Source organism: Chelonia mydas, chromosome 4 (genome assembly GCF_015237465.2).
Source record: "Chelonia mydas isolate rCheMyd1 chromosome 4, rCheMyd1.pri.v2, whole genome shotgun sequence".
Lineage (NCBI taxonomy): Eukaryota > Metazoa > Chordata > Testudines > Cheloniidae > Chelonia > Chelonia mydas.
In genome coordinates, this window is record NC_057852.1 from 13,130,978 (window position 1) to 13,157,542 (window position 26,565).

Below are 26,565 nucleotides of genomic sequence, written 5' to 3' on the forward strand. Positions count from 1 at the left end.
GAGTTTATTCAAAGCTTTATTCATCACTGAATGAAAGGCAGCAATGAGAGATGAAAGTAAGAGCAGAATTGCCTTTGTTTCTTTGAATCAGAGGACTATGACAGTGACAACTAATAAGAAAGCAAGCAAATACAGTAAACAGGGCAGAGATTAACTTTATCTCCATCTTCTTCACAGGTGAGCTATGAAAAATGAGAAAAGAGTTACTTACAGTGGTAAACAAGAAAGTGACTTTCTATTTTTGGTAGTGATAAATCACTTTAAATGAGCCACATTAAATCTGAACATCTAGGTATATCTGTTTGCAAACCTTTGTGAGGAAGGATCTTCTTTTAGAAATATTTGTCTTTTGGTATTTGATGGCATCACATACCCTCTGTTCATTTATATGGATAAACAGGAATGCCAAAACAGCCCCTGTTACAAGTTACAGCAACCTCAGGGAGGTTTCCAGGGAGCCACTCTGCTGCAGGGGTTTGCCAGAGTGTAGCACATTCCAACTCTGCGTCCAACATATCCTTCATCTGCCTTTATAGCAGCCTTTTGCTCTACGTCTGTTCAGGATGCCCAACAAGACAGTCTTCAGGTGCCTTAAGGCAGCTTTCTAGTTCCCCTTGTGCTGTTATAGCATCATGTGCATTAGCAAGTTCAAGTAGTGAATGTCTGTACTGTACTTTCAACAAAGTGCTATTAAAATGCTAAGTTAATCTATGATGATGATTATTATGCAGTGACACACAGGGTATTTAACAGGGGCTAAGGGGCTGGCCCTTACACACTATGAATCAATGGAATCTACAGTTACATTAGCTTAGCTAAAAATTATAAAGGCTTTCAATTCTTATGCTGCACAGAATAAACCTGGAACAAGAAGAAGCCCTACCTCCATGATACCGGGGCTTTGTCTAAACATAGAAGTTGCACCAGTTTAATTTAAATAGTTTTTCTACTCAGTTTAGTTAAGCTGATGCAAAACACTGTGTGGACACTCTTAATTTGGATCTGAGTAGCTTACTTCAGCTCATTTTCCCTGTCCCTAATCATTCTGAGCTAAATTGATATAAGCCAGGTGTCTATCAATTTAAAGAGAGTCCACATGGCCTTTTGCACCAACTGAATTAAATTGATTCTAAAAAGCACACCTTTAGTTCAGCCGATGCAATGTTGTGTCTAGACTGGGCTTAGTGTTCCACAGCTGGCCAGATGCGTTATGGGGAGTTTATACCTATCTTTGAGGCAGGTAGCCTAGGTCACTGCAGGAGACTAGACAGCGGATTAATTATTAGGGGTAGAGCCTCACTTGGTGTGAATTGTCACAGCTCCACTGACTTCCACAGAGCTATGGCAAATTACAGCAGCGGAGAATCTGCTCCTTAGTCTCTTCCACCACGGCAATTCATAAGTTCCAAAGCACCCTTCATGGAAATTGGGAATAGACAGTCTCACTATTAAAATACTGTTACTCCTTTATGTAATTCAGAACATATTTCCCACTGCGGTTACCTGTGGTGTTTTATTGTGCCACCAAAGCCTGACTTTTTGCTATCAGTTTTGGACCCTAGGAGAGAAAGACAGAGATTTATCGGTGTGAGAATCCTGGAAGAGAATGTATATTTAGACAGACAAAATAAGCATCCTAGCTTTAGGAGCATTTCCTGTCATTTAGAAACATACAGTTGTACGTGCTGTGTATACATAAAGTTGCAACGTTATCTCCAAGAAATTTCACACAATCCCCATATTCGCTTGGATCAACTCTGAAATACTTCAGTTGAACCCAAAAGGAAAAGAAAATCTCACTGTATTTAACACAGTTAAGGCTGCTACTCCTGAACTGAGATTTTTACTGAAAGATGCTGCAATTGTTAGAAAAGTATTTAAAGTACAGTTCCGCTTGGAAACGGGACTGGAAACAGTGGCCCCTTCTACCTCTGTAGATCTGCTTGTTGTGTGGATTCAGAGTCTCAATGTCTTCTTTTTATTGACAGAAATGAGTACTTACTGCATTTTACCCCTTAGAGCCTTGCGGAGCAGCTACAGCTTTGAGGGAGAGAGTTGGATTCCATTCTGGCTCAAGCAGTGGAAAGGGGACTGGTAATTAAATTCCAGCTACGGAATATCCAAAAAAAGGGGAGAGTGCACTCTAAGAAAAAGATGCACAGAAATAGGGTGGGGAGGAGAGAGAAGCAAAAGGAGGTGGTTGTGTGATTTAACAGTGAAATGAATCTCAACCAATATGGAAAAGAATAAGGAGACAGGGAGGGAAATGGAGCTAGGTGAAAGAAATTGAGAAATTCAATCACTAAAAATCTAGGAAACAACTGCTTTCACCTAACTTTGAGAATATACCACTCCTCCCTTTCTCAGAGCTGGGCTTGAGGAGAGAAATTTAAATTAGAAATTACCCTTCAGGAGAAACTGTTAGATTAGATTTGAGAACCTGCCCTCAGGACTACATCAATGAAGTGTCCTATAGGCCTTCAGGCCCTTGACACTATTAATACAGGGTGTGTTCTGTAAGTGTAAACTTCTGAACATGAGCAAAAGGTTAATACTAGATGTATCTTAGGCAAACTTACATTCTTTGGCATTTTGGAGTTTATATATTTAGATGCAGGCAATATGGTTCCTTCTTTAAAAACCTGAATGGAACCATTCTGGCTAGCCATAGTCGTTTTTAAAAAGCAGATAGTTACACCTCCCAGGCCTGCCTTCCTTTTTGATTAAAGATACATGAAAAAAAGGGAGCTACCTCTTCTGTAAAGCACGCCTCGTGATTTTCTGCTTTGCAGCACTTTTCTCTCATGTCCAGAAAATATGTAATGATGGTCTTCAGTTGTTCTTCTGTAATGGTGGGCTTATATTTGATGACCCTGATAAGCAGCCTGAAAGGAGAACAAACCACAGCAATGCCTACTTAGCTTAAAGATATATAGCACATGAATTGCCACCAAAGAACTTCTATGCCCTCAAATCTACAAATCCTTATTTCAAAGTTACGTTATCACCTCCTTTCCTTTGTGTAGTTTCACTGGGCCTGGTCACTCCCCATGGACGAACGGGCAGGTAGATGGAAATCTCTGCACCATTCCTCAGTACAAAGTAGTAACCTTTGCTTGCAAGGTTGATTGGCCCTGAGCGTGTATGCAATCGTGAAAATGGTTTTTGTAGCCACCTGTAACTTTAGCGACTCCAAGGAAGAGAAGGGCCCCTCCCCGCACCAGGACCTCAGAGTTCTGCCTGTTTGGGTGTATGACACGAATAGTTTTGGGGGAGGGCAGACCAGCAGCCTGACTGACATGCTAGACCAACTAGCTACAGGCACCAAATGGCGCCCCTATGGGTGGCATGGTCCATATGTGTGCACTGTCCCCACACAAACACAGCTCTTGGGGAAGAAAGTTAGTTGCCAAGGTGTCCGTTTCCAGCAACAGGATGAGATGCAGCTCCTTAGTTGCTCTCTGTGGGAAGAAGAGATGGCACACTAAGACCCCAGGTCTCACTAGTTCTAAGATGTGTCACAGAGCCACTGAGAAGAGAGAAATATTTGGGTTCTTCCACTTTTGGGGGCCAGGGGATGGCCCCAGTGGTGCTCATTGGAAGTTGGGAGAGCCAGGTTTAGTTGCGTGTTCTGCTGTTGAATTCCTGTGTGACCTTGGGCAAGTCACTTAGCCTCCAAAATGCCATGTATAGACAATGCCAGACGGAGAGTGGGAGCAAGCCTCCTAGCCCAGGTCGACAGATGGGGGTTAGCAGGGCTCACACTAGCGCTCTATAAACAGCTGTATAGAGAGTGCTTTGAAGTTGCAGCTTGGGCTCTGAAGACTAGGGAGTAGGTGGGCTTCAGAGCCCGAACTCCAGGCCAAGCCACAACTACCAAGAATTGTCTATTCAGCTATGTTTAGAGCAGTAGGGCAAGCCTGGCTCGGAGGCTTGTTCCAAAATGCTGTGTAGACATACCCTCTGTGCCTCAGTTCCCCCTGTGTAAAATGGGAATAATACTGCTCCACCTCACAGGTGTCTTGGGCTAGAGACCTCAGAGATTGTGAGATGTTAAGATACTACGGTTACAGGGCCATATAAGCACCATAAACAGCCCCATTTATAAAGTTGGTTGTCTTAATGTTAGTGTCCTAAATCCATATTTCGGTAGATAAATGCCCATTTTAGGAACTTATGTGCTGATTTAGGGGTCCAGATATGAACACTTAGAGCCCTAACATTTCTAAATGTAGTTAAAATTAGGTCACTCAGTTTTTGAGTGCTCATCTTGAGACCTCTTAAAGGGGCTTGATTTTCAGAACATGCTGAACCCCCTTCTTCTGAAAAAAATCAGACCTCTTTCCAGCCTCTCGTGTTAGGCACCCAAAAATAAAACTATGGTCAGCTTTAAAATTTTACACCGGAGGGATAAAATTTTCAGTAGCACCTATGTGATTTAGGAGCCTGAGTCCCACTGATTTTACCCGTGGTGTCTAAATAGCAATGTAGACACCTAAATTTGAAAATTAGTTGCTTACAATAGAAGGCAGACAAGGAAACGAAGACCAAACAAAAAATTGAACACCACTTCAGGAAGCAGGGGTGGAAATATAGAGAATTGGTGAGGAGAAGAAATAAGTAAATATTTCAGGAAGAACAAGTTTTTAACAAGGGATGTGAAGGAGGAAGAGGAAACAGAAGGTGCTAGAGAGAAAGCTGGGTAGACAAGAAGAGGGTGAATAGTAGCAGGATGGTGATACAGAAGCTGGGGCAAATAGAATAAACAGGCATATCTTACTCCTGCTTCTTTTTCTGTAGCTCTGTCTCTTGAGTTGCACACAAGTCTTCATGGAAGGTGAACAGATCAGGAGTCAATGGTATGGGCACATACTTCTCATCGATTCCCAAGTTGCTAATGCACACCCTTCTGAGAGCATAGGAGTTACTACAGCACTTGCAGACATGAGGGTTTATAGATCTGGCATAGTGTCGTCTACATATTTGGCCAAGAATGAGGTCAGCCTGTATGGAGAGAGAGAAATGTTTTTTATATTGGCATTTTAAAAAAAATAACAGACACATGCTATCCTTGGTAATTTCATGAGGGTTTCAACCTTATAAATGAAAACCTTTATAATTTAAAGCAAATTCCTTCAAAAAGCACCAGCTCACATTCCTATTAAAAGCTGACACATCAACACAAAATGGGGCCAGATTTTCAAACAGTGGCCTCCATGCCTATGCAATTTTATGCGCTGTCATCTGTGCACACAAATTATGGAATTTACATGTGCACTTGATTTGTTTGCACCAACAGGGATTTTCAGGTGTATGTACATGTGACACTGCAAAAAACTGTATATGCTAAAGTACACGTGCAGGCCAGTTTGTGGCCCTTTTAATAATTTGGCCCATGAGATAGATGTATCAGTGATGGAATAATGATATAAAGTTAATCATCCCAAGGGAGCAATGTCATAGCCAGGCCATATCTGCTCACAGCCTGGTTCTGCTCCCAAGATATGCAGGAGACAGGTGCTACTGACTGCAGTGGGAACAGGATCAGAATTCCAGTAGGTGTAACTAATGCCCTGACTCAGCAAAAGACATGCTTCACTGTAGCCTGACAGTTTTGTTTGCAAAACTATAGGCCAGATCCTCAGCTGGTGTGAATCAACATAAATCGATTGACTTCAATGGTAATATGCCTGTTTACACCACCTCACGATCTGTCCCTACACCGCAAGGCCAAGTCAGTGACCAGTTGTGCATTTTGCTACCTCATGGGGGTTCTGAGTTAGAGCTTCTCTCTAGAGCCTCTGGGCAGTGGGAGATTGGGAATAGTGGGGAGACAGCAAGATTGCCAGGAACAAGTGGGACTGAGATAAGGAAAGAAACATACTCACGTATCCCTCAGCACAAGGAAATATTTTGTCCTCACTTAGATGGCAGCACATGGCACCAACTGCTGCCATTTCCTTGGTGAAGTGGAGCAGCTCTTTGGATGACAGCTGAGGCATCTTCTTGGTGTAACGGACAAGGAGCCTGAAACAACAACCTCTCAATTACCGGTGGTTCAGCAGGTTAGTAATTGATGAGCCAACTCCTCAGTAGGTGGAACTCCAACCATTCACGCTAGCTGAGTGTCTAGCCCAATGTTTTAAAAGCTAGTTGCTTTCCATTTACAGGGGTGTAAGCAATAAGAATCAGGTCCTTTGTGTTTGCCTGAGAGTTCTCTCACTCACGGCCCAGTTTCTTCTGTTACATCAGGTATTGGAATAAAAATGAAGGTGATGTCACAAATTCAACATAATGGGCCTGATTCTGAAACTTGACAAATACCACCACTCTACAATTGCCTTCAATAGGACTCAAGGGACCTCATCTGTTTGCAAGACTGAGCCCTATGTGACTTCATGGGAGGCTGCCATAGGGCAGAAGATTGGCTGGAAAAGAACCCACTCTTCTTCATATACAACGTTATCATTAGCAAGTATGGCAAGACAAACACTGACTACGGAGTGAAAGGTGAACAGGTTGAGGGTCAAGCCAGGTTTGCTGGGACATCTCTCCTGTTCCAAAGGCCTTTTTAAAAGCAAATGTATTGATCTGAGAGGGACCAGACAGAGAGCGCAGCATATCCTGTACTTCTCTTCAGAGAAGATAGGCCCAGTTCAGCAAGGCACTTAAGAAGATGCCTAACACTAAGCACACGCATCGTACGAGTGACTTCATTCAGAGTACTCCCATGCTTAAAGACGGGTTTCAGAGTGGTAGGCATGTTAGTTTGTATCAGCAAAAAGAACGAGGAGTCCTTGTGGCACCTTAGAGACTAAGAAATTTATTTGAGCATTTGTGGGCTAAAACCCACTTCATTGGATGCATGCAATGGAAAATACAGTAGGAAGATATATATATCTGGTGAAATCCTAGCGGATCTTAAACATAAAAAAGAAGCTTACAAGAAGTGGAAGGTTGGACATATGACCAGGGAAGAGTATAAAAATATTGCTCGGGCATGTAGGAAAGATATCAGGAGGGCCAAATCGCACCTGGAGCTGCAGCTAGCAAGAGATGTCAAGAGTAACAAGAAGGGTTTCTTCAGGTATGTTGGCAACAAGAAGAAAGCCAAGGAAAGTGTGGGCCCCTTACTGAATGAGGGAGGCAACCTAGTGACAGAGGATGTGGAAAAAGCTAATGTACTCAATGCTTTTTTTGCCTCTGTTTTCACTAACAAGGTCAGCTCCCAGACTGCTGTGCTGGGCATCACAAAATGGGGAAGAGATGGCCAGCCCTCTGTAGAGATAGAGGTGGTTAGGGACTATTTAGAAAAGCTGGACGTGCACAAGTCCATGGGGCCGGACGAATTGCATCCGAGAGTGCTGAAGGAATTGGCGGCTGTGATTGCAGAGCCCTTGGCCATTATCTTTGAAAACTCGTGGCGAACGGGGGAAGTCCCGGATGACTGGAAAAACGCTAATGTAGTGCCCATCTTTAAAAAAGGGAAGAAGGAGGATCCTGGGAACTACAGGCCAGTCAGCCTCACCTCAGTCCCTGGAAAAATCATGGAGCAGGTCCTCAAAGAATCAATCCTGAAGCACTTACATGAGAGGAAAGTGATCAGGAACAGTCAGCATGGATTCACCAAGGGAAGGTCATGCCTGACTAATCTAATCGCCTTTTATGATGAGATTACTGGTTCTGTGGATGAAGGGAAAGCAGTGGATGTATTGTTTCTCGACTTTAGCAAAGCTTTTGACACGGTCTCCCACAGCATTCTTGTCAGCAAGTTAAGGAAGTATGGGCTGGATGAATGCACTATAAGGTGGGTAGAAAGCTGGCTAGATTGTCGGGCTCAACGGGTAGTGATCAATGGCTCCATGTCTAGTTGGCAGCCGGTGTCAAGTGGAGTGCCCCAGGGGTCGGTCCTGGGGCCGGTTTTGTTCAATATCTTCATAAATGATCTGGAGGATGGTGTGGATTGCTCTCTCAGCAAATTTGCGGATGATACTAAACTGGGAGGAGTGGTAGATACGCTGGAGGGGAGGGATAGGATACAGAAGGACCTAGTCAAATTGGAGGATTGGGCCAAAAGAAATCTGATGAGGTTCAATAAGGATAAGTGCAGGGTCCTGCACTTAGGATGGAAGAATGCAATGCACCGCTACAGACTAGGGACCGAATGGCTAGGCAGCAGTTCTGCGGAAAAGGACCTAGGGGTGACAGTAGACGAGAAGCTGGATATGAGTCAGCAGTGTGCCCTTGTTGCCAAGAAGGCCAATGGCATTTTGGGATGTATAAGTAGGGGCATAGCGAGCAGATCGAGGGACGTGATCGTTCCCCTCTATTCGACACTGGTGAGGCCTCATCTGGAGTACTGTGTCCAGTTTTGGGCCCCACACTACAAGAAGGATGTGGATAAATTGGAAAGAGTCCAGCGAAGGGCAACAAAAATGATTAGGGGTCTAGAGCACATGACTTATGAGGAGAGGCTGAGGGAGCTGGGATTGTTTAGTCTGCAGAAGAGAAGAACGAGGGGGGATTTGATAGCTGCTTTCAACTACCTGAAAGGGGGTTCCAAAGAGGATGGCTCTAGACTGTTCTCAATGGTAGCAGATGACAGAACGAGGAGTAATGGTCTCAAGTTGCAATGGGGGAGGTTTAGATTGGATATTAGGAAAAACTTTTTCACTAAGAGGGTGGTGAAACACTGGAATGCGTTACCTAGGGAGGTGGTAGAATCTCCTTCCTTACAGGTTTTTAAGGTCAGGCTTGACAAAGCCCTGGCTGGGATGATTTAACTGGGACTTGGTCCTGCTTTGAGCAGGGGGTTGGACTAGATGACCTTCTGGGGTCCCTTCCAATCCTGATATTCTATGATTCTATGATATACACAGAGAACATGAGAAAATGGGTGTTGCCATACCCACTATAACAAGAGTGTTCAGTTAAGGTGAGCTAGAAGAGTACCCAGAAGTCACCTACTACAGGACAGGCCCAACAAAGAAAGTAACAGAACGCCACTAGCCGTCACTTTCAGCCACCAACTAAAACCTCTCCAGTGCATCGTCAAGGATCTACAACCTATCCTGAAGGACAATCCCTCACTCTCACAGATCTTGGGAGACAGGCCAGTCCTTGCTTACAGACAGTCCCCCAAACTGAAGCAAATACTCACCAGCAACCACACAACAAAAACACTAACCCAGGAACCTATCCTTGCAACAAAACCCGTTGCCAACTCTGTCCACATATCTATTCAGGGGACGCCATCATAGGACCTAATCACATCAGCCACACTATCAGAGGCTCGTTCACCTGCACATCTATCAGTGTGATATGTGCCAGCAATGCCCCCCAGCCATGTACATTGGCCAAACCAGACAGTCTCTATGTAAAAGAATAAATGGACACAAATCAGACGTCAAGAATTATAACATTCAAAAACCAGTCGGAGAACACTTCAATCTCCCTGGTCACTCGATTACAGACCTAAAAGTGGCAATATTACAACAAAAAAAACTTCAAAAACAGACTCCAAAGAGAAACTGCTGAATTGGAATTAATTTGCAAACTGGACACCATTAAATTATGCTTGAATAAAGACTAGGAGTGGATGGGTCATTACACAAAGTAAAACTATTTCCCCATGCTTATTTCCCCTACTGCTAATCACACTTCTTGTCAACTGTTTGAAATGGGCCATCCTGATTATCACTACAAAAGATTTTTGTTTTGTTTTTTTCTCTCCTGCTGATAATAGCTCACCTTAACTGATGACTCTCATTATAGTGGGTATGGCAACCCCCATTTTTTCATGTTCTCTGTGTGTGTGTGTGTGTGTGTGTGTGTATGTATCTATATATATCTTCCTACTGTATTTTCCACTACATGCATCTGATGAAGTGGGTTTTAGCCCATGAAAGCTTATGCTCAAATAAATTTGTTAGTCTCTAAGGTGCTACAAGGACTCCTCGGTCTTTTTCCCATGCTTAAAGTTAGTCCTGTACTTAAGAACCATGCTGAATTAGGGCCAACACCAGCAGCGTTGTAGGTTTGTCCACGCTCCTTGTGCCCTAATGTTCATCAACCCTGACATGGTGGGACTGTCACCTGGGATGAGGTGGTGGTTCAGCCTATCCAAGCTTTGGTCCCTCTCCTCCACAGCTAGATTTTTTGTTAATACATACTAGTGGGGCATATTACAGCACGCAGAGAGAGAACAGGAGCCTCTGAGAAAGGGCAAAGCAACTCACTTTGAGCCATACTAAGGCTTTTAAGTCAGAGCTCAGGGTTCAGAATTCAGCCAGACTGAAACTGCACATCTCAGTGATCAGCAAACCTGACCTGTATTATACACAGGAGACCAGGCAGTTTAACAATGTGTTTATTACCTTCCCACTTTATGAGTGGAAATATGGACCTAATTCATGAGATAGAATGTTACCTTGACAAAACCTAAAGTTGTTTACACCAGACCTGAGGCTGGTGTAAATCAGCATAGCTCTACTGATATCAGTGGATCCACGCTGATTTACACCAGCTCAGGATATGGCCCCCTGTTATTTAAAACTGGTAAACAAGGGTTGGATGCTCATTAGGAAACTAAAACAACAAAACCCAAAACATACGCGTTTTGGAAGAAGTATTCTCCCACTGTCTTGTAGAGGTTGCAGTTTGTTGCTAGCACTTCCTGGCTTTCCTGGACTTGTTTTTTGAGAATTTCTTCCTGAAAAACAGTGTAACTATATTGTTAAAGCGGTTATTGTGCAATGCAGAATACTACTGCATCACAATGCAGCTTTGATTATCCACAGCTTCCTGTTATCTGACATATAATTATATCTCTGCTGATTGCATTAAAATTTCCCTCTGCTGTCTGAAGCCTCAACTATCTGAACGTAACTCGTGCATAGACCATAAGCCGCTACAGCTCTTAAATAACTGAGTTGATAATTATTCAGGGCCACATCCCTATGGGTCATGGGGGACCCTAACTACCAGAAAGGGGAGCTCCAGGCCGTGCTGACCAATGTTGAGGACAATCAAGCACGTGCATAAGGGATGCATTAGGGATACTGAGAAGCTCACTGGTTGGAGCCCCCAAAGGGCTCAGGGATTTCACAGACCTGAGATCTCCCTTTCTTGGCACCTCTCTCTCTCTCTACCCATGTGAGGATCACAGATAGGGCAGCACCCCAGCAGTAGTAGCTCCCTAGGAGCCATCTGCATGGAGGTGCAGAGGGATCAGTGATGTGGGACTTAGAGTGCGCCCCTTAAAAACAAGTGTTTGTATGTGGAGAGAGGGCTCTGCTGCTGTCCTCCCCTACTTCCTGTTTTCCAAGAGAGGGGCTTACGTGTCCCGAATGGGCAGGAGTCCCTCCTAGCTACCCACTCCGGTTTGAACAGCTAGCATACTCTAGAATCAGTGCCCTGGGAGAGCAGAGGAGAGCTTCCAGTTGCTCCAGCTGCCACTGAATAAGCAGATGCTGTCCCCCTCATCTCCTGCACAGGGATGTTCATTCCCCAGCAAACCCCACATGGTTCAAATAATGGAAGGGTGTGAAGACTCCATTTGCCTTCCCATAGACTGGAGAGCATAGAACCTTATTACAATTGTTCTCTCCCTCTAGGAAACCATGGGGTGCAGTTCCAGACCAGGAGAGTGGAAATGCTTCCAACTCATGCCTCAATCAGCATCAGACCATGACAGTTTGTGAACTTCGCTCAGGCCTCCCGGTTATTACATGAAGTACAGTGGCACCCACCCCTTTGCCGTAGCACTCGGCAGGGTTACTGGTTGTGCAGCAATTTTCCAGTAATTCCTCGTAGCCTTTACCAACTCTTAAAAGCATGAGATGGGAGAACTCAGGATGGCGTCTTGAGTATTCATAGACAAATCTGCAACACATGAACGACGTCAGCATTAGAAGTTAGGGCCCCTTCAAAGATTCATAGATTTTAAAGCTAGATGGGCCCATTACTATAATCTAGTCTGACCCCCTGCAGAACACAGGCCCTAGCATTCCACCTGGTGAGGCTAGCCCAGCCACTTGTAGGTGAACTAGACAGAGCATATCTCGCTGAGCAACTGCTGCCATTTGGCTGGTCCGACACGTGCTTATTATAGTCAGTTCGGATTGTTTAAAGCATAGGGGGGAGGGATAGCTCAGCGGTTTGAGCACTGGCCTGCTCAACCCAGGGTTGTGAGTTCAATCCTTCAGGGGGCCATTTGGGATCTGGGGCAAAAATTGGGGATTGGTCCTGCTTTGAGCAGGGGGTTGGACTAGATGACCTCTTGAGGTCCCTTCCAACCCTGATCTTCTAGGATTCTATGATAAGATGTTTTTCTTCTCAGGAACATTTTAGGCTATATGGTTGAAGACTACAATTTTTTTTTATTTTTTTTTTTTTTAGTTTATTTGAAGTTAGAGGCCACTCATGAAAAATTTGGCCCTATTTTAGCACAGGATTAATGTACAATTTGTATGTGGCCACTGACCATACATGCAGATTTGATTTATTTGCAGGGTTTATGGTAAAGATTAGCTTATTTATTTATTTATTTATTTATTTATTTTTGGTGTGCAGAGCTATTAGTCCTGATCCTGCTAGGTGCTGAGCACCTCCTGGTCATGAAGTTAATCTGCCTGTTACTAGAACTGGTTGGGGAATGGCTTCTATTTCCAATGAAACATTTAGAAAATGAAGATTCTTCAACACTGGCTAATTGATGAATTGTTCAAATTTTTATCAAAAATTAAAATAACTAACCCGTTTTGGATTTTGAAATCCCCAACAATGGCTTTTCAGGGGGTTTTGTTTTTGTTTTGGGGGACGGGGAGAGAATACGAAAAACTGAAAAATGTTGAGGAAAATGGAAAAATGGAAAAAGACAATTCTTCCCGCTCTAACTATAAGACATTTTTGAAATGCATAGCTTGGCTTTATCCATTTACATCACATCTAAATGCTTGTGAAATTCTTTCCAACAAGGAACCAAGTCCTCAGATATGGTGTAATTCAAGTGAAGTAATTGGCATATACTAACCCAGAATCTGGCCCAGAAGATGTTGGCTTTCACATTCATAAACAAAAGCATTGTATTTCATTTGACCTAAACAGCTTCTGGGTGTACATCTGGGATGTGATCATGCTTCCATTAAAGCCAATGGAAATTTTTGCTATTGATTGCAATGGGCGTAGAATCAGAGCCAGAATTGGACTAAAGCAGACATGTTTAGATAAAGATCTGGGTTTGATTTAGGCAAGTTTACGGCTGAATCGGGGCTAGCATTGGAATCTGGGATTGGAATGGACAGCACTGGAAATTTAAGATTTTCACTCTGTTCTTGGTCATGATCTACCAACCCAAATAACGGAAAATTTATGAAATCAGAAGTTCCACATTTGCTCCCATCCCATTCTCAAATTCAGCAGCATTGAAGGTTGTGGTTTTTTCCTTTCTCTAAAAAAACGATGGAATTAGCTGTATTCAGGTAAACCTCAGTAAAGCCAAATAGCTCTGTGTTTATATTTGTGCTAATGTTTTTAAATATTCTATTAAGCCCCCTTCAGAGCCCAAAATAACATATTTCAGAGTAGCACATGTACTCCTTTTCTTTTTTTAAAAATAACATAGTATTTCAGTTACTGGATGATGGAATTATAGAACTATGAGAAGAGCAGATCTTTCATTGTTTTAGTCATGTAAAAGGCTTACAGATGCATTAATAAAAACCCAAGACAAATGTAAAGGCAAATATAAATAAAGGCCAATATTTGAAATAAAAACCCCTTGAAAATTAGGTATACTATTTTTTTGTTGTTGTTTCTTTGCAATAAACCTGCTCAATGCCTAAACCAGACTTAAGGGTCAAGATATGGGCGTCTACACTGACCGCATTCCCACATACAGGCTTAGCTCACAAGTCGGAGTTTTGCAAGCAAAGCTGGCCTCTAAATTGGAATGCTGGGCCTGCAACGCTTAAATGACAGTCAGAGTAGATTGAGAGCTGCATTACTTGGCCAGGAAGGCATCTTTTTCCTTGGCAAAGTGCTCACACACATCTTTGTCTTCTATGAACTCCCTGACTGTGGGAGACAAGCCTTCAGGTCTGTCATCATTTTCCAAGTGAACTATGCATTCGCTTCGTTCCACCTCTGACTTTCCACAGCAGTCGTTGAGTTTCGTTGATATGGTATCTTTGTGGGAACAGGCATACTCTGTCAGCTTTACCTGTAAAGAAATTTAAAACCACTGATACTTCTATCTGGGTTTTCCCATTGTTTTGCAGTGGGAAACCCCTCCTTCTATTGTGACTTAATACAGTAGAGCGTAGAGAAGTCCCCAGGTGAGATAAGGGCCCCATTAATATCTACCTCCTAGCAGTTTCAGTGTTTTTCATCTGTACTGCTCAAGGTGTTTTTTTGTGGAGGGCATGGGGTTGTTTTACAGATGGGGAAACTGAAACACAGAGAGGTGAATTGAATTGCCCAAGGGCAGAGAGTGAGTCAGCAGCAGCAGTGGGATTAGAACCCTAGGCTTAGGCCACTGCTTTATCCACTACGCAACACTGCCTCCCATTGTACTAAGCACTGTACATACCCATAGTAGGAGGCAGTTTCAGCCCTGAAACTCTTAAATCTAAATAGGCAAGACAGACAAAGCGTGGGAGAAAGAATTGCAACATGCAAGTAGAAGATGCCTTGAAGGTATTTAGGTGCCTGACTTCCATGAGATTTAGACACCTAACTACCTTTGAAGATGTGAGACGGAGAGATTAAGTGATTTGCCCAAGGTTACACAAGAAGTCTGTGGCAGAGCCAGGAACTGAACACAGTTTTCCTGAATCCCAGTCTAGTGCTTTAGCCACAAACTCATCCTTGTGCCTTATGCTTTCTGCCTATTTCACTGCAAACAGAGTCACATGGGATAATTTAGCAGGATGAAAAATTCTCATCTATGTATAAATCCTTCAGGCTTTAAACTCCTAATCTGGAGAACAATTAACAGATGCACAAAAGATCAGCAAAAAGGAACAAAACTAGAAGGAAGAAAACCCACTATCAGACCTACTTTTTTAAACATAGAAGTGGTAAATAAGTTATTCTTTTACCCTCTCGTGTATACAGTCCATCATGTCACTGTGACAACACTCCGTGTGTATGTGAACAACATCCGTTACAAGTTTGTTAACAGTAGCAAAATCAGCCTTTGGAAATTTTTGGCTGATTTGAACAAGTTTCCTAGAAAGAATAAATACAAGTATTGTTTAAAACTTAGAATGCAATAATATGGTCCCTAGCAGTTTATTATGGGTGGGATTTTCAAAAGCACTCAGCAGTGGCCTGCCTCTGCTACCACTGAAGTTAATAATAAAACTGCAATTGAATTCAGTGGTAAGGAAATTTGGCCCCCAACTCCCACTGAACTTCAATAAGAGCTGGTCACTTAATTCCCTTAGGCCTCTTTGAGAAAAAGACAATGACGTTATTCATGAGAATAAAGCTGAAGTTACACGTTGGTGAATCAGGCCGATAACTGGTACAGAGTGACCACAGAAACACTAGTTGGGCTGCATTCTTAAGTCACGCCAGCGGTCTCTAAAGGTCTGGGCTGGTATACATGAGAGCAGAATTTGGCCATTATTTTAAAGCTGGTTTCCTCCTAAAAGGTAAGGATTTAAGAAAATTATGCTACACTTATATGTGCATTTGCATGCCTAATTTGCATTCCCAATTACACATCCCACAGGCCATCTGCATGTAAAAGTTGGGGTGGTTGAGTGTACAATCATGGTAACTGTGTGTTCAGGTGTTTTTGTGCAGCACATAAAGTTTGCTGCGAATCTGAGCTGTACGTTCTGTTATAAAATGGACTCCAGTTAGAGTATACTTGTTGCTCAGAGGGCAAAGCAGTAACATTGAGTCCCTGCTCTTTACACATATCAGCCTCCATCAAATGAATGTGCACAAAAATGATTTATTGTGATCTAAGTAATTTAAGTGGGGCCTGCAACCACTAAAGCTCTGTGGACTTTCATTTTATGGCAATCCCCTTCCTTTCTCTTTGGTAATCCCTAAAGTTGCCTGGCTGCTGGTAAGAAAATCGAATGGCAAGATATAGTCATATCTGAGAGGATAATGTTTTCCCCTGCTTGCAGATGGAATTTAGGGACTTTAAATAATTCTGCAAAGAAACACTTAGAGCTTAGGTTCATCCCGTCAACCATCCTAGTACACAGTGGCAGGAAAGTCCACAAGAAGGGTAGATACTGTGATGCAAGGTGACTCCACTGATGGGCCCTGAGCCAGCCAACACAGCCATATCAGCACTGGCTGGGGAGCGGGGAAGATTAGTATTAGTCCTAGCAGGATGTGCCTGTTTATTACATCCCCTATACAGCCTACAGCTTTAGAGCTTCATTCCACTGGCAACTGTGGTGTGATGGGGTATACCAGGCCCTCTGCTAGAAGCCTCACGGTGCTACCACACCCTGCCCCAGAAAAGGAGCAATAAAGGTGCGTCCTCCAGGCCTGCCTAGAAAGGCTGCAGGGAAGCAGCCAATCAGAGCGTAGCAGGCTGAGACAAAACTGGAGCTGCAGGGGCAGAGCTACTCCTTTCCTTGGTGGGGACCAGAGAAGCAAGGATGGTGCTTGTTGCCGGAGCTCAAGGAAGACTCAGAAGATGGGTTTGGTGCTGCTGGCATGCCATGAGGAAGAACTTCATCCTGAGGTAAGGGTGAAGGTGAAGGTGAAGGGGCTATGTGAGAAGTGACCCAGGGAATAGCAGCAGCAGTAACTATTACAGGAAGCAACACATGGCTATTATTTATAGGATCCCTGGGTTGGAACCCAGAGTAGTGAGGGAGGCTGGGTCCCCCCACTGGCAGGGTGGCCTAAGCGCCAAGAAGGGGACAAGGCTTGTTTAGAGGCCCAAGTGAAGGGCAGGACGTAGTCTCCAGAGAAGAAGCCCTAGGGCACTGCTCTATGCCATACCTTTAAAGCTAGCCCAGAAAGGGCAGAGGACAGAGCCCAGAAACCTGGATAAAGATGTTACCGATTGCCCAGAGATGGGGCTGAAGACCTTGGAGAGAGCCAACCATTGGTTGGACTTTGTTACCTCGGAAGGGGTTTGTTAGTTCAATGCATATTAACTGTGTGGCTGAGCCACTGAAGACCTACCTGATGAGGGCAACAGCCGATGGGGGCACCGTGAAAAGAGAGTGAGTGAGTGCAGGTCCGCACCTGCTGACAGGAGGCGCTCATGAGAGGCCCCTGTCATAGAAGATAAGTTTAAAATTATAGAGTGGTGTGTCTTCCACTTCCTAGAAAAGACCATAGTGTGTGCGGGGAGGGATTCATTCAAGCTCTGATGCGACTGGAAATGCACCTCCTCTGAGTGCTGCTTGTTTAGGCCTCCATCACCAGGCTGCACAATGCTACATGGTGTCTTGCAGGGGAATCCTCCCTGAAGCCCATCCATCCTCACTGGCACAGGCAGATGCAAATTGAACCCCCTTGCACCAGCTCTAGCCAGCCAAGAAACACCTGGGTGCTAAACCATCCTTATCTCTGTCTCCTCCAGAGACCACTTGAGAGTGGTTGCCAAGGAGAAGAGCTACAGTCTGGAGGCCTGGCATATTTTTTTTAACATCTCAGGGCCCTGCCTTGTGTTCTTTGCACATCTCTTTCACAGTCCCTTCAGCTCACTTTTGCTTCTAAAGATGAGCAGTAGGCTTCTGGCAGGTGTACAGTTTTGTGGGGGAAGGGGTCTTTTTTCCAAGTAACCAAAATGTTGTACATTGAATAAACAAGCTACAGACTTACAGAGCCTTTAAGGTTCTTTCTCCAAACTTCTTCAGGATCTCACATGTTTGTTGCTCTGTCAAGCCACTCTCTTTCACTGGCTTCATCACAGATGGTGCCTGTTATAAAAATGAGGTCAACCATTTTAAAAAAAAAATGAATGAAGAAAGCAGAATCAGAAATAGAGAATTTTAACAGAAACACAAAAGGGCCTTTTCCTGCTTAGCTATAAAATGTCCAACAAAGCAAAAGGAAGCTGGATCACATAGTTTTCATTCACGTGGCTGGATCACCAGCCCCTTATTTAGTTAGAGTTTTGTGAAATCCTGCCCATTAGAAACCCTTTTATTGAACACTATTCTGTGTTTTTAAACTGTGCAGTTATGGATAATCTGATGTGACGATATATAGTACATATGCCTCCTTCTTAAGAGCTTCATTTTGCAAAGTGCTGAGAGCCTCTTAAAGTACTCAACTCTACTATACTGCTGCCAAAGACGTTAGCGGAAGGTGAAGGTTCTCAGCACCACGCAGTATCAGGCCCCAAGCCAGTCAAATGCAGCTATTCTAATAATACAATTAGCGTTCTCCCATCCTACTGCACCAATATCTGTCTGACAAAATAGGTACAACTCCCTGAGATTCAATAGTGAGAAGGGCCACATCGATGCTACGCAGACAGGCAGAGATAAAGAGAGAGAAAAGAGAAGATACTTTGTTCATTTAGAATAACAGGAAAGAGGAATTATAATAACAGAATGTTGACTGAGATTTTCAAACACTCTGGGTGACTTAGATGCAGAAATTCCATTAATGTTAGGGGAAGTTGTCTAAATCCCCTACACTGCTTTGAAAATCTCAGTCACCAATCCTAAAATGGTGTCCTCTCTTTGAAAATAAACTTTTTGTTGTTACCTTGAAGGCAGTGGGAGCTGCCAGGGCTCAGCACCTCTGAAAATCAGACCATTTTTCTTAAGAGTCGAAGGCCCCAATTCAGGAAAGCCGTATGCACACGCTTAAGTCCTGTCCTGAATGGAGGTGATTGCTGGAATCGGGGCCTAAATAAGGGTTGAGGTGACTAAAATGGAAAAAGCTGACCTTCAGCTCTGCTTCAAGCATTTCTCTAGTTATAGGAGACCACTAATCAAAACCTGAAGTAACTGTACATATTAAAATAGAATACCTTTTCATTGAAGCATGCAGCCTTGTCATCAGCTTGGCAGCAGGCTTTCATCATCTCCTCATAATGACCAGCAGCGCTAAGAATTGTTGGGGAATAGAGGAAAGGATGCCTTCTGGCAAGTTCATAGGTGTATCTAAAATGGAAAGGTACCTTGAATTAACTTTGAGCATAAGCTCCCAGGGCAGAGTCCAGATGGTTTGGGTGGGTTGTAAAGTGTCATATGCACTTACGCTGCTCTATAATTAATAAATATACAGCAAAGCCTGTTATAACAGCCACCCCAGTCCATGCTATTTTCCTGCCATTATAACAGGGAACAGTAAAATGCAATGGGATTTAACATGAAGGAATTCTGTTGCGAAGGGGTGCTAAGATTTTACTAGAATTTAAGGGCTCAGTCCTGCAAGATGCTGAGTGCTCTAGGCCAGGTCCAGCAACGCATTATTGAAGCACATGCTTAACTTTAAGCATCTGTGACTTCAAGGGAACTTCTCATATGCTTAAAGTTAAGCCCAAATACGTTGCTTGATCAAACCAGTGTGGTTGGCACCTTGCAGGACTGAGTGCCATGAAAGATGACCACAGTTAGCAGGTCATAGAACAGGGTTCATAATAGAACAGTAATTGATGTTTGTTCTGGGGTATAATGGCCCTTTTGGAGCAAAGGGGGGCAGAAGACCCCATTCTGGGGAGTTGAAATGTAAAAAGGTCTTGAATGGGATAATGGGGGTGGGGGGAGGAGCTGAGATGCCAGTTAGTTACCTGCCAGCACTTGAGGGGGAAAAGGTACGTGCCAGGCTTAAGTAGTGATAACGCCACCTGGGGAAAGAGCTGAATGGAGGTTCTTATAAAGAAAGGAAACTCAGGCATGCAAAGGAACCTGCTGGGAAGATCCAAGCAGGAAGAGTGTGAGGAAAGCAGGGTGGCCAGGGGAGACCCTGACTAAGCAGGGGAGAGAAGTAAGGGGAATTGGAGAGAGAGGGTAGGGAGGAGCCCAGAGAAGTTTCGGTGCAAGTGAAGGAGCAGACTAGCTGTTCAGTACAGGGTCGCTGGACCAGAACCCAGAATAGATGGTGGGATTAGGTTCCCCTACTGTCCCCAGGGAAGGGGGCATACAAGCCCCTTGCAAGGATTATTGAGTGGGAGGGCTGCAGGCTGAGCCACAAAGACATAGCTTCAGATAAGACAGAAAGATTCTTTTTTTCTGTTAAGATGTTTCTGGGGCTTCTAGTAGGGTTGCCAACTCTCCTGGTTTTGCTGGGAGTCTCCCGGAATCAGGCTCTATCTCCCAGAGGCTACTGAAGCCAAACCGGGAGATTCTAGGCAGGGGGTTGCCGCATGCTGCCCCCGCCCCAAACGCCAACTCCGCAGCTCCTATTGGCTGGGAACTGTGGCCTATGGAAGCTGTAGGGGCGGTGCCTGCAGGCAGGGGCAGCCCACCTCCGACTAGGAGCCGCTGTCAGAGGGATGTGCCGGTCACTTTTGGAAGCCACCTGAGGTAAGCGCTGCCTGGCCGGAGTTTGCACCCCTCACCCCTCCTGAACCCCAACCCCTTGCCCCAGCCTGTTGAAAGTGGGTGAGGGTGAGGGAGAGTGAGCAATGGAGGGAGGGGGGATGGAGTGAGCGGGTGGTGAGGCCTAGGGGCAAGGGTGTTTGGATTTGTGCGATTAGACAGTTGGCAACCCTAACTTCTAGTTTGCACAAATGTGACTCCAGAAAGGTTGGACTTAAGATGGTGACTCAGCCAGAGGGCCAAGTCACTGGCAGAGAAATCTCCGCAGGGCAGGCATCCCCAGAGAGGAGAGAGTAGCTGTGGAATGCCCACCCACAAGGAGGCACCTAGCAGTCAGTTTACAGAGCTGAGAACCACTGCATGTAACTCATTCGATTCTAATATAAAATTAGTTTACTTACAAGCCCAGAAGTGCTGCTCGATTCTCTTGGTACTGTTTGCATCCCTCTTCAGGGTCTGGTTTTTTAAAATGAGGAATGAATCCTGGTGTAGAATTTTTATGGGATAGAAAACATTCATTTCTTTCAGGGTCAGCTTTAGCACAACAGGCAGCTAACCCATATTTCTCAGGAAGGCCTTGCTCATGGCAGATTTCATCCAGGAAAATGGCAGTCTGTGGAAAGAAGAAACATTTCTGTTTGTCAGTAGTTGCACTGTCTTTCCTCTTGTGGAAAGAACATTTAAGACCACGAACCATTGACAGAGCCCTAACTAACACAAACTGATTATTTTTTTCCTTTTTTATTCCTTTCTACTTTGACTGCAATGGGAATTGGATTGGGCCCTAAACTTGTAGGCCAGGTTTATCAAAATTGGTGCCTACTTTAGGCTCCTAAATCCACATTTTGGCAACTAAACAAGTGGGATGATTTTCAAACATAATGAGCAACCAGCAGCTCCCACTGAGGTTCAGATAATCTTCAAATCTTTACCCAAACCAAGATTGTTTGTCCACCTCCATATTGTAATATAAAGTATGACAAGACACAAAGCCATGTGTCTTGTGCATTTCTGATTAGAATTGAAACTGTCCGATGAAAAGCATCCTCCTCCCTACTTACATAATTTCAAGGAGCAAAATTCAGATCCAGATCTCAAGCTCCCCACAGAGCTGAGATGCTCAGATCCAGGGTTTTGGTTCAGCCCATTATAACAAATAGGAGGCATGTGCACAAATCTGATCCAGATTTGGATACTGAAACAAAATTTCAAGGATATTTGGATGCAATATTTTTGTTCAGACCCCATCTCTGACAGAAAGTGAGACTGTTATGAGTCAATTGCTAAAAACAAATTCAGGCTCCTTCCTTGCTGGTAATGAGTGGCACCAACTGTTACTAAATTTAGTTGCATTGACCTTAGATGCCGAATTTCTGTCGAAACAGACTTTTTTAAAGATACAGACCAGGATTTTTCAAAAGTGACTAATGATTTTGGAGGACTTCAGTTTTTCAGTGCCTTACTTGAGATGCCCTAAAGTGAGCCCTATTTTCAGAAAGTGCTGAGCACTCATCCTCTGAAAATCAAGCTCCTTTGAGGCACCCCAAGTTGGACATCCAAAATTGAAGCCCCGAAAATCACGAGTAGCTCTTGAAAAATCTTGGTCATGATAGCAATACAATGACATTGTCTTGGCCATGATACCAATCCTATCTTTGCTTACCAGCGGTTTCAGACATGCTGCGTCTTCCTTACTGGCGACACATTTTTGTGCGAGGTCTGTAACATCTTTTACCATTTTAGCTGCTTCTTCATAAGTGCTTTCCTGCACATTCTGAGCAAACATGACCATGGCACTGCAATAAGATAATACGGTTACACACATAACTAGCTACCAAAAAGCAAAATGGATTTCTTCAAGCTGCATGAGTGCTACATCTGATCCAGAGATCAAAGACTTCCTCATAGGAGCTGGTTGTATTGGCAGGGCTGGAGGACAGGTCTAACATAGAACCTGAGATGCAACTAAAGACAATGTTTCCTGACCTACTGAACCATGGTGGGAAAGTCAGTGTGGAATCAGACTTACAGTCATGTTTTTCCATTGTGTAGTGATAAAGTATGATGATGGTGGCGAGGGGGAAGGATGGCTGGCTCAGTGGTTTGAGCATTGGCCTGCTAAACCCAGGGTTGTGAGTTCAATCCTTGAGGGGGCCATTTAGGGATCTGGGGCAAAAATTGGGGATTGGCCCTGCTTTGAGCAGGGGATTGGACTAGACGACCTCCTGAGGTCCCTTCCAATCCTGCTATTCTATGAAGATCCATCTCAAACCTACAGGACAATGGCCAAAGAAGCTCAATGCTGAACCACTAAGGCAGTTTAAATGAATTTGCCTTTCTGTAGCCATGGTAGAGCTAAGGCATTGCAATAGAGACTTCCGTTCCCCCATGTGTCCATTAGCATGGCAAATCAGCCTCTTAAGTTCATATTAGTTGTATATCATATTTAGTATTTCATAGAATATCAGGGTTGGAAGGGACCTCAGGAGGTCATCTAGTCCAACCCCCTGCTCAAAGCAGGACCAATCCCCAATTCCCTAAATGGCCCCCTCAAGGATTGAACTCACAACCCTGGGTTTAGCAGGCCAATGCTCAAACCACTGAGCTATCCCTCCCCCCTGTTTATTTCTTCCTCTGATCATTAGAGTTATTTGTATGACACCTTGCTCCTACTTTTTGTGGGTTCTGCTCCCCCCCCACCCCACCCCCGCCCCCCACCTTCTGAAATGAAAATCCTCTGATATATAAAATATAAAATTAGAAGCTAGGAGGCAATCAAATTCCACCAAGACTCTTGCCGTTACAGAAAACTGATAGTGTGAAAGACCTTCACATCAGCCTTACCAATGATCCACACTAATTGTTCCCAGGCAAGGCAAAAAACCCTGAGAGCTCTACCAATATATCATGGAGGGATGGGTATGCTTTCTTGACTCCAGATTTGGCGGTCAGCTTAACTCTGAGTAAGAACCATCCTAGTTAACCATCTAATCCTACTTAACTATGATAACTGCTGATGAACTCTCAGACATGGATCCTGCTATTATGAAAATGCCCTTAAGTTATAAACATTGAGAAACACAGAGAAGGTGAAAATGTTTGACTGTTCATCAAGCTTTCAAAGAGAAGAATTTTCAACCGTTTTTGTTTTTTTTCCATAAAGCATCAGCTGCACTTCATAAGGAATCTGTAAATATCTGCACTGCTTGGAAGAAACAAGAGCTTGTCAGAGCTTGAACTTCCCCTGTCCCTATGCTGTGTAGGCAGCAGAGATCTGCATTGGAGAGAGTGGTCTCCAGCTGGCAGTTCTCTTTCCTCCAGGTATTATTGCAGAAAGGCTGTAAAAGTCAGTGGACTACAGTAAGGGCAGGGAAGAAATATTGGCAGGATTCTGCACAGTTGCATGGATGTCCAGGCCATCTTTGGAAACAATGTAATGTGCCTTCCAAAAACCTTATTCTTGTTGAACTTGACAAAACCTAATTTCCCTGTAGTTTTGATCTTGGCTTGTCTCTAGCTGCCGTGTTTCCTATTAGCCAGAAATAGTCTTTTCTTTTAAAACTCTTGTTCCTTTTATCATTGCCGTTTGAAGTATCTCCTGGAGGTGAGTTTAGGAACTGGTGGGGGTAATGGGTAGCTAATACTTGGGACTAGATGGTGCTGTTAGGCTCAGCCCTGAGCCAAGGGTGGTGTATGAGCTGCACTGTCGCAGCAGGCACTGTACTTCATCAACAGCCCTCTGAGTCCTAATTTCTCCCATCTCCTCCTTCTCTAGAGGGACAGCAATCTGCTACTGGTGTGTAGACCCTCCCTCGTGCCAGCTCGCTGAAGCATTCCAGCACTTCAGTTGGGGGAAGGATGCAACTAAGGTTCTGCCCACTCTCTGCTGCTCCCCACCGCCACTCCCTTCCTGCTGGCTCTAGCTGAAGACTAGCAGGTGCCCAGGGCCCATTGACCTTGGCTGTGGATACGCAGGTGCCAGAGTAGTCTGCATAGAGTTGTAAGGGACGGATCTTATTGCCCCGCTTCCTCATAGGTGGGGGCAAAGGCCAAGTCATCTCATTGGTCTCACTTTCTTTGATATTTGCTCTGACTTATTTTGCTCTGAAAATCAACTTTTAGTCTGCCAATTTTTTAAATGTACTTTTTTTCAGCATCTGGCTCATTCGTTCTCTTTCATTTCCAAATTGGATAAAAATACACTGTAAGGCTCACACTTTTAGCAGGATTTTTATCAATCACACTTACACGCCTTTAAAATTCTCCTCGTGTAGCTCTGTAAAACAATGGCCAATGGTGTCTTTTTCGTCTGAAAAAGAAGATAATTTAGTCTTTGAGTCACCAAATGTTTCATACACGTATTTTATGAAGCATTTTTTGATCCGTAAAGAAAGATAGTTGAATAGTTAGGGTGCTACCCAGACCCAGAATCACATCTCCGCTCTGTCACAGATTTCCCGTGTGACCTTGGACAGGTCTGTTAGCCTCCCTCTGCTTCTGTTCCCCCTCTGGGTAATGGGGACGATAGTGCTTCCCCACCTTACACGGTTGTTATGATGAGAATAAATATGCTAATAATTAAGTGCTCTGATACTTTGGTAATGGTAGGCCAATTACTTAGTACCTCAGAATATCTTAAAACCTTGCTTAGTTATTTAAAGGGATCTTTGATCACTGGCCAGTTTGAGTTAAAATGGGGAATTATGTATTTAAAGTTAAAGAGCTAAAATCAGCACTACATGAGTGGCTAAAACGCCTTTTGAAGTCAATGGTGTTCACCCTCATACACCCAGGGTGAATTTGGCCCAATGAAACAAAATGGGTCTTAGCGGCTAAAGCTAGCAAGCAATTTTTTTTCCCTTTCCTAATGGGCCCAGTCTTGGACATATGGAAGACAGTGGTTCAACCGCAGAGGAGCGAGAGTAGTGATTATCTGAGAATGTAGCCAGAAAGAAGTCTGTGATGAAAATCTAACTATTTGCCCATGGGCATTTGTGGAAACCAGACTTTCAACCAGGTATCTCAAGACTGCCTCATTTTTCTAGGCATCTTCCAAGATTCTTAGTAGGCACTTTTAATTACAGAGGACTTGCCTCTGCATTCTATAAAGTAAGTAGCTCCCAAGATAAAAGTACAATCAACATGAGTATGATGAAGCTGTGTGTGTTTAAAACCATCCTGCATATCATACACCTCTAAGTAAATATTATACTGTCCCATATATTAAACGGATACTCAAAGCATTAATAAGCCACAAACCAGAGAATGATCACATGATTTTGGAAAAAGGTGGCACAGAAAATATCTTCTAGATTTTAAATATTAAGGGCTAGATTCTGCCACCTTTACTCACTAAAACTAATTGCACTGCTCACAGAATAAGATACCAATCAACTTAAGCAAGCGCGGCAGAATTGGGCCCGAAATATTCACCCAGTTTGTTCTTCAAAACATATTTTAAAAAACACTAGATAGCGCTAATTAAGACATTTACTGACAGGGGTATCAAACTGCGCATTACATATAAAGTCCAAATCCTGTTTACCTTACTCATGCAAATCTCCCACTAGCTCCCAATGATTTGCATGAAAAAGGTGAGCATGATTTGGCTTGAAAAGAGACTGTGTATTTGCAGAGTCTGACTTAGAACCTTCAATGTGTTCTAAACCATGTTCACAAATCCAGTAGGTAATCATGGTCATTGTATTTGAAGTGTAGTAGCCTGTTTTGAGAAGTCAGACCCACTGTGTGCTTTTGATCTTGTTCCTGTGTAGTCAGAGCCATTATATAATTGTGATGTACTATTCACATGTATCAATTATAACTGTTAACTTTTTATATTACCTTTTAGTTTTAGAATGGACAATGACCATGTGAGATCCCCAAATGACCACACCAAGTTGTGTGTTGATGTTCTATGAAAGCTTATAGTTAATGTACAAGAAATATTCTTACCTACATCCCGATATCTTCTGGGCAGGGTTTTTGATTCGGTAAAGCTTAACAAGAAAATAAAAGAAATGAATGTTCCCCACTTCATGGTGTCAGATTTGAGGGGGGCTGGAATGTAGGTGAA

General features: G+C 43.7%; 1 protein-coding gene across 1 annotated transcript; it reads right to left on the reverse strand.

The window, feature by feature from the left end:
* LOC102934201 (alpha-fetoprotein) lies at nucleotides 1-26,565 on the reverse strand. The gene is made up of 15 exons (XM_037896672.2): nucleotides 26,445-26,565; nucleotides 24,738-24,798; nucleotides 22,153-22,285; nucleotides 20,891-21,102; nucleotides 18,977-19,109; nucleotides 17,815-17,912; nucleotides 15,102-15,231; nucleotides 14,007-14,221; nucleotides 11,751-11,883; nucleotides 10,614-10,711; nucleotides 5,889-6,027; nucleotides 4,781-5,004; nucleotides 2,753-2,885; nucleotides 1,504-1,558; nucleotides 1-182 (listed from the first exon to the last, which is right to left on the reverse strand). Exons 1-14 carry the CDS (start codon nucleotides 26,527-26,529, stop codon nucleotides 1,514-1,516), a joined length of 1,839 nt encoding a protein of 612 aa, XP_037752600.1. The 5' UTR covers nucleotides 26,530-26,565; the 3' UTR covers nucleotides 1-182; nucleotides 1,504-1,513.

Coding starts and splice junctions, on each gene's coding strand:
- LOC102934201 (XM_037896672.2), bottom strand. CDS start 26,529: ATGAAGTGGGGAACATTCATTTCTTTTATTTTCTTGTTAAGCTTTACC. Junction 6,028..10,613: donor GAATACTTCTTCCAAAACGC/GTATGTTTTGGG, acceptor TTGTTGTTTCAG/GCTCCTTGTCCGTTACACCA. Junction 2,886..4,780: donor CTACAGAAAAAGAAGCAGGA/GTAAGATATGCC, acceptor TTCTCCTTTCAG/GCTGCTTATCAGGGTCATCA.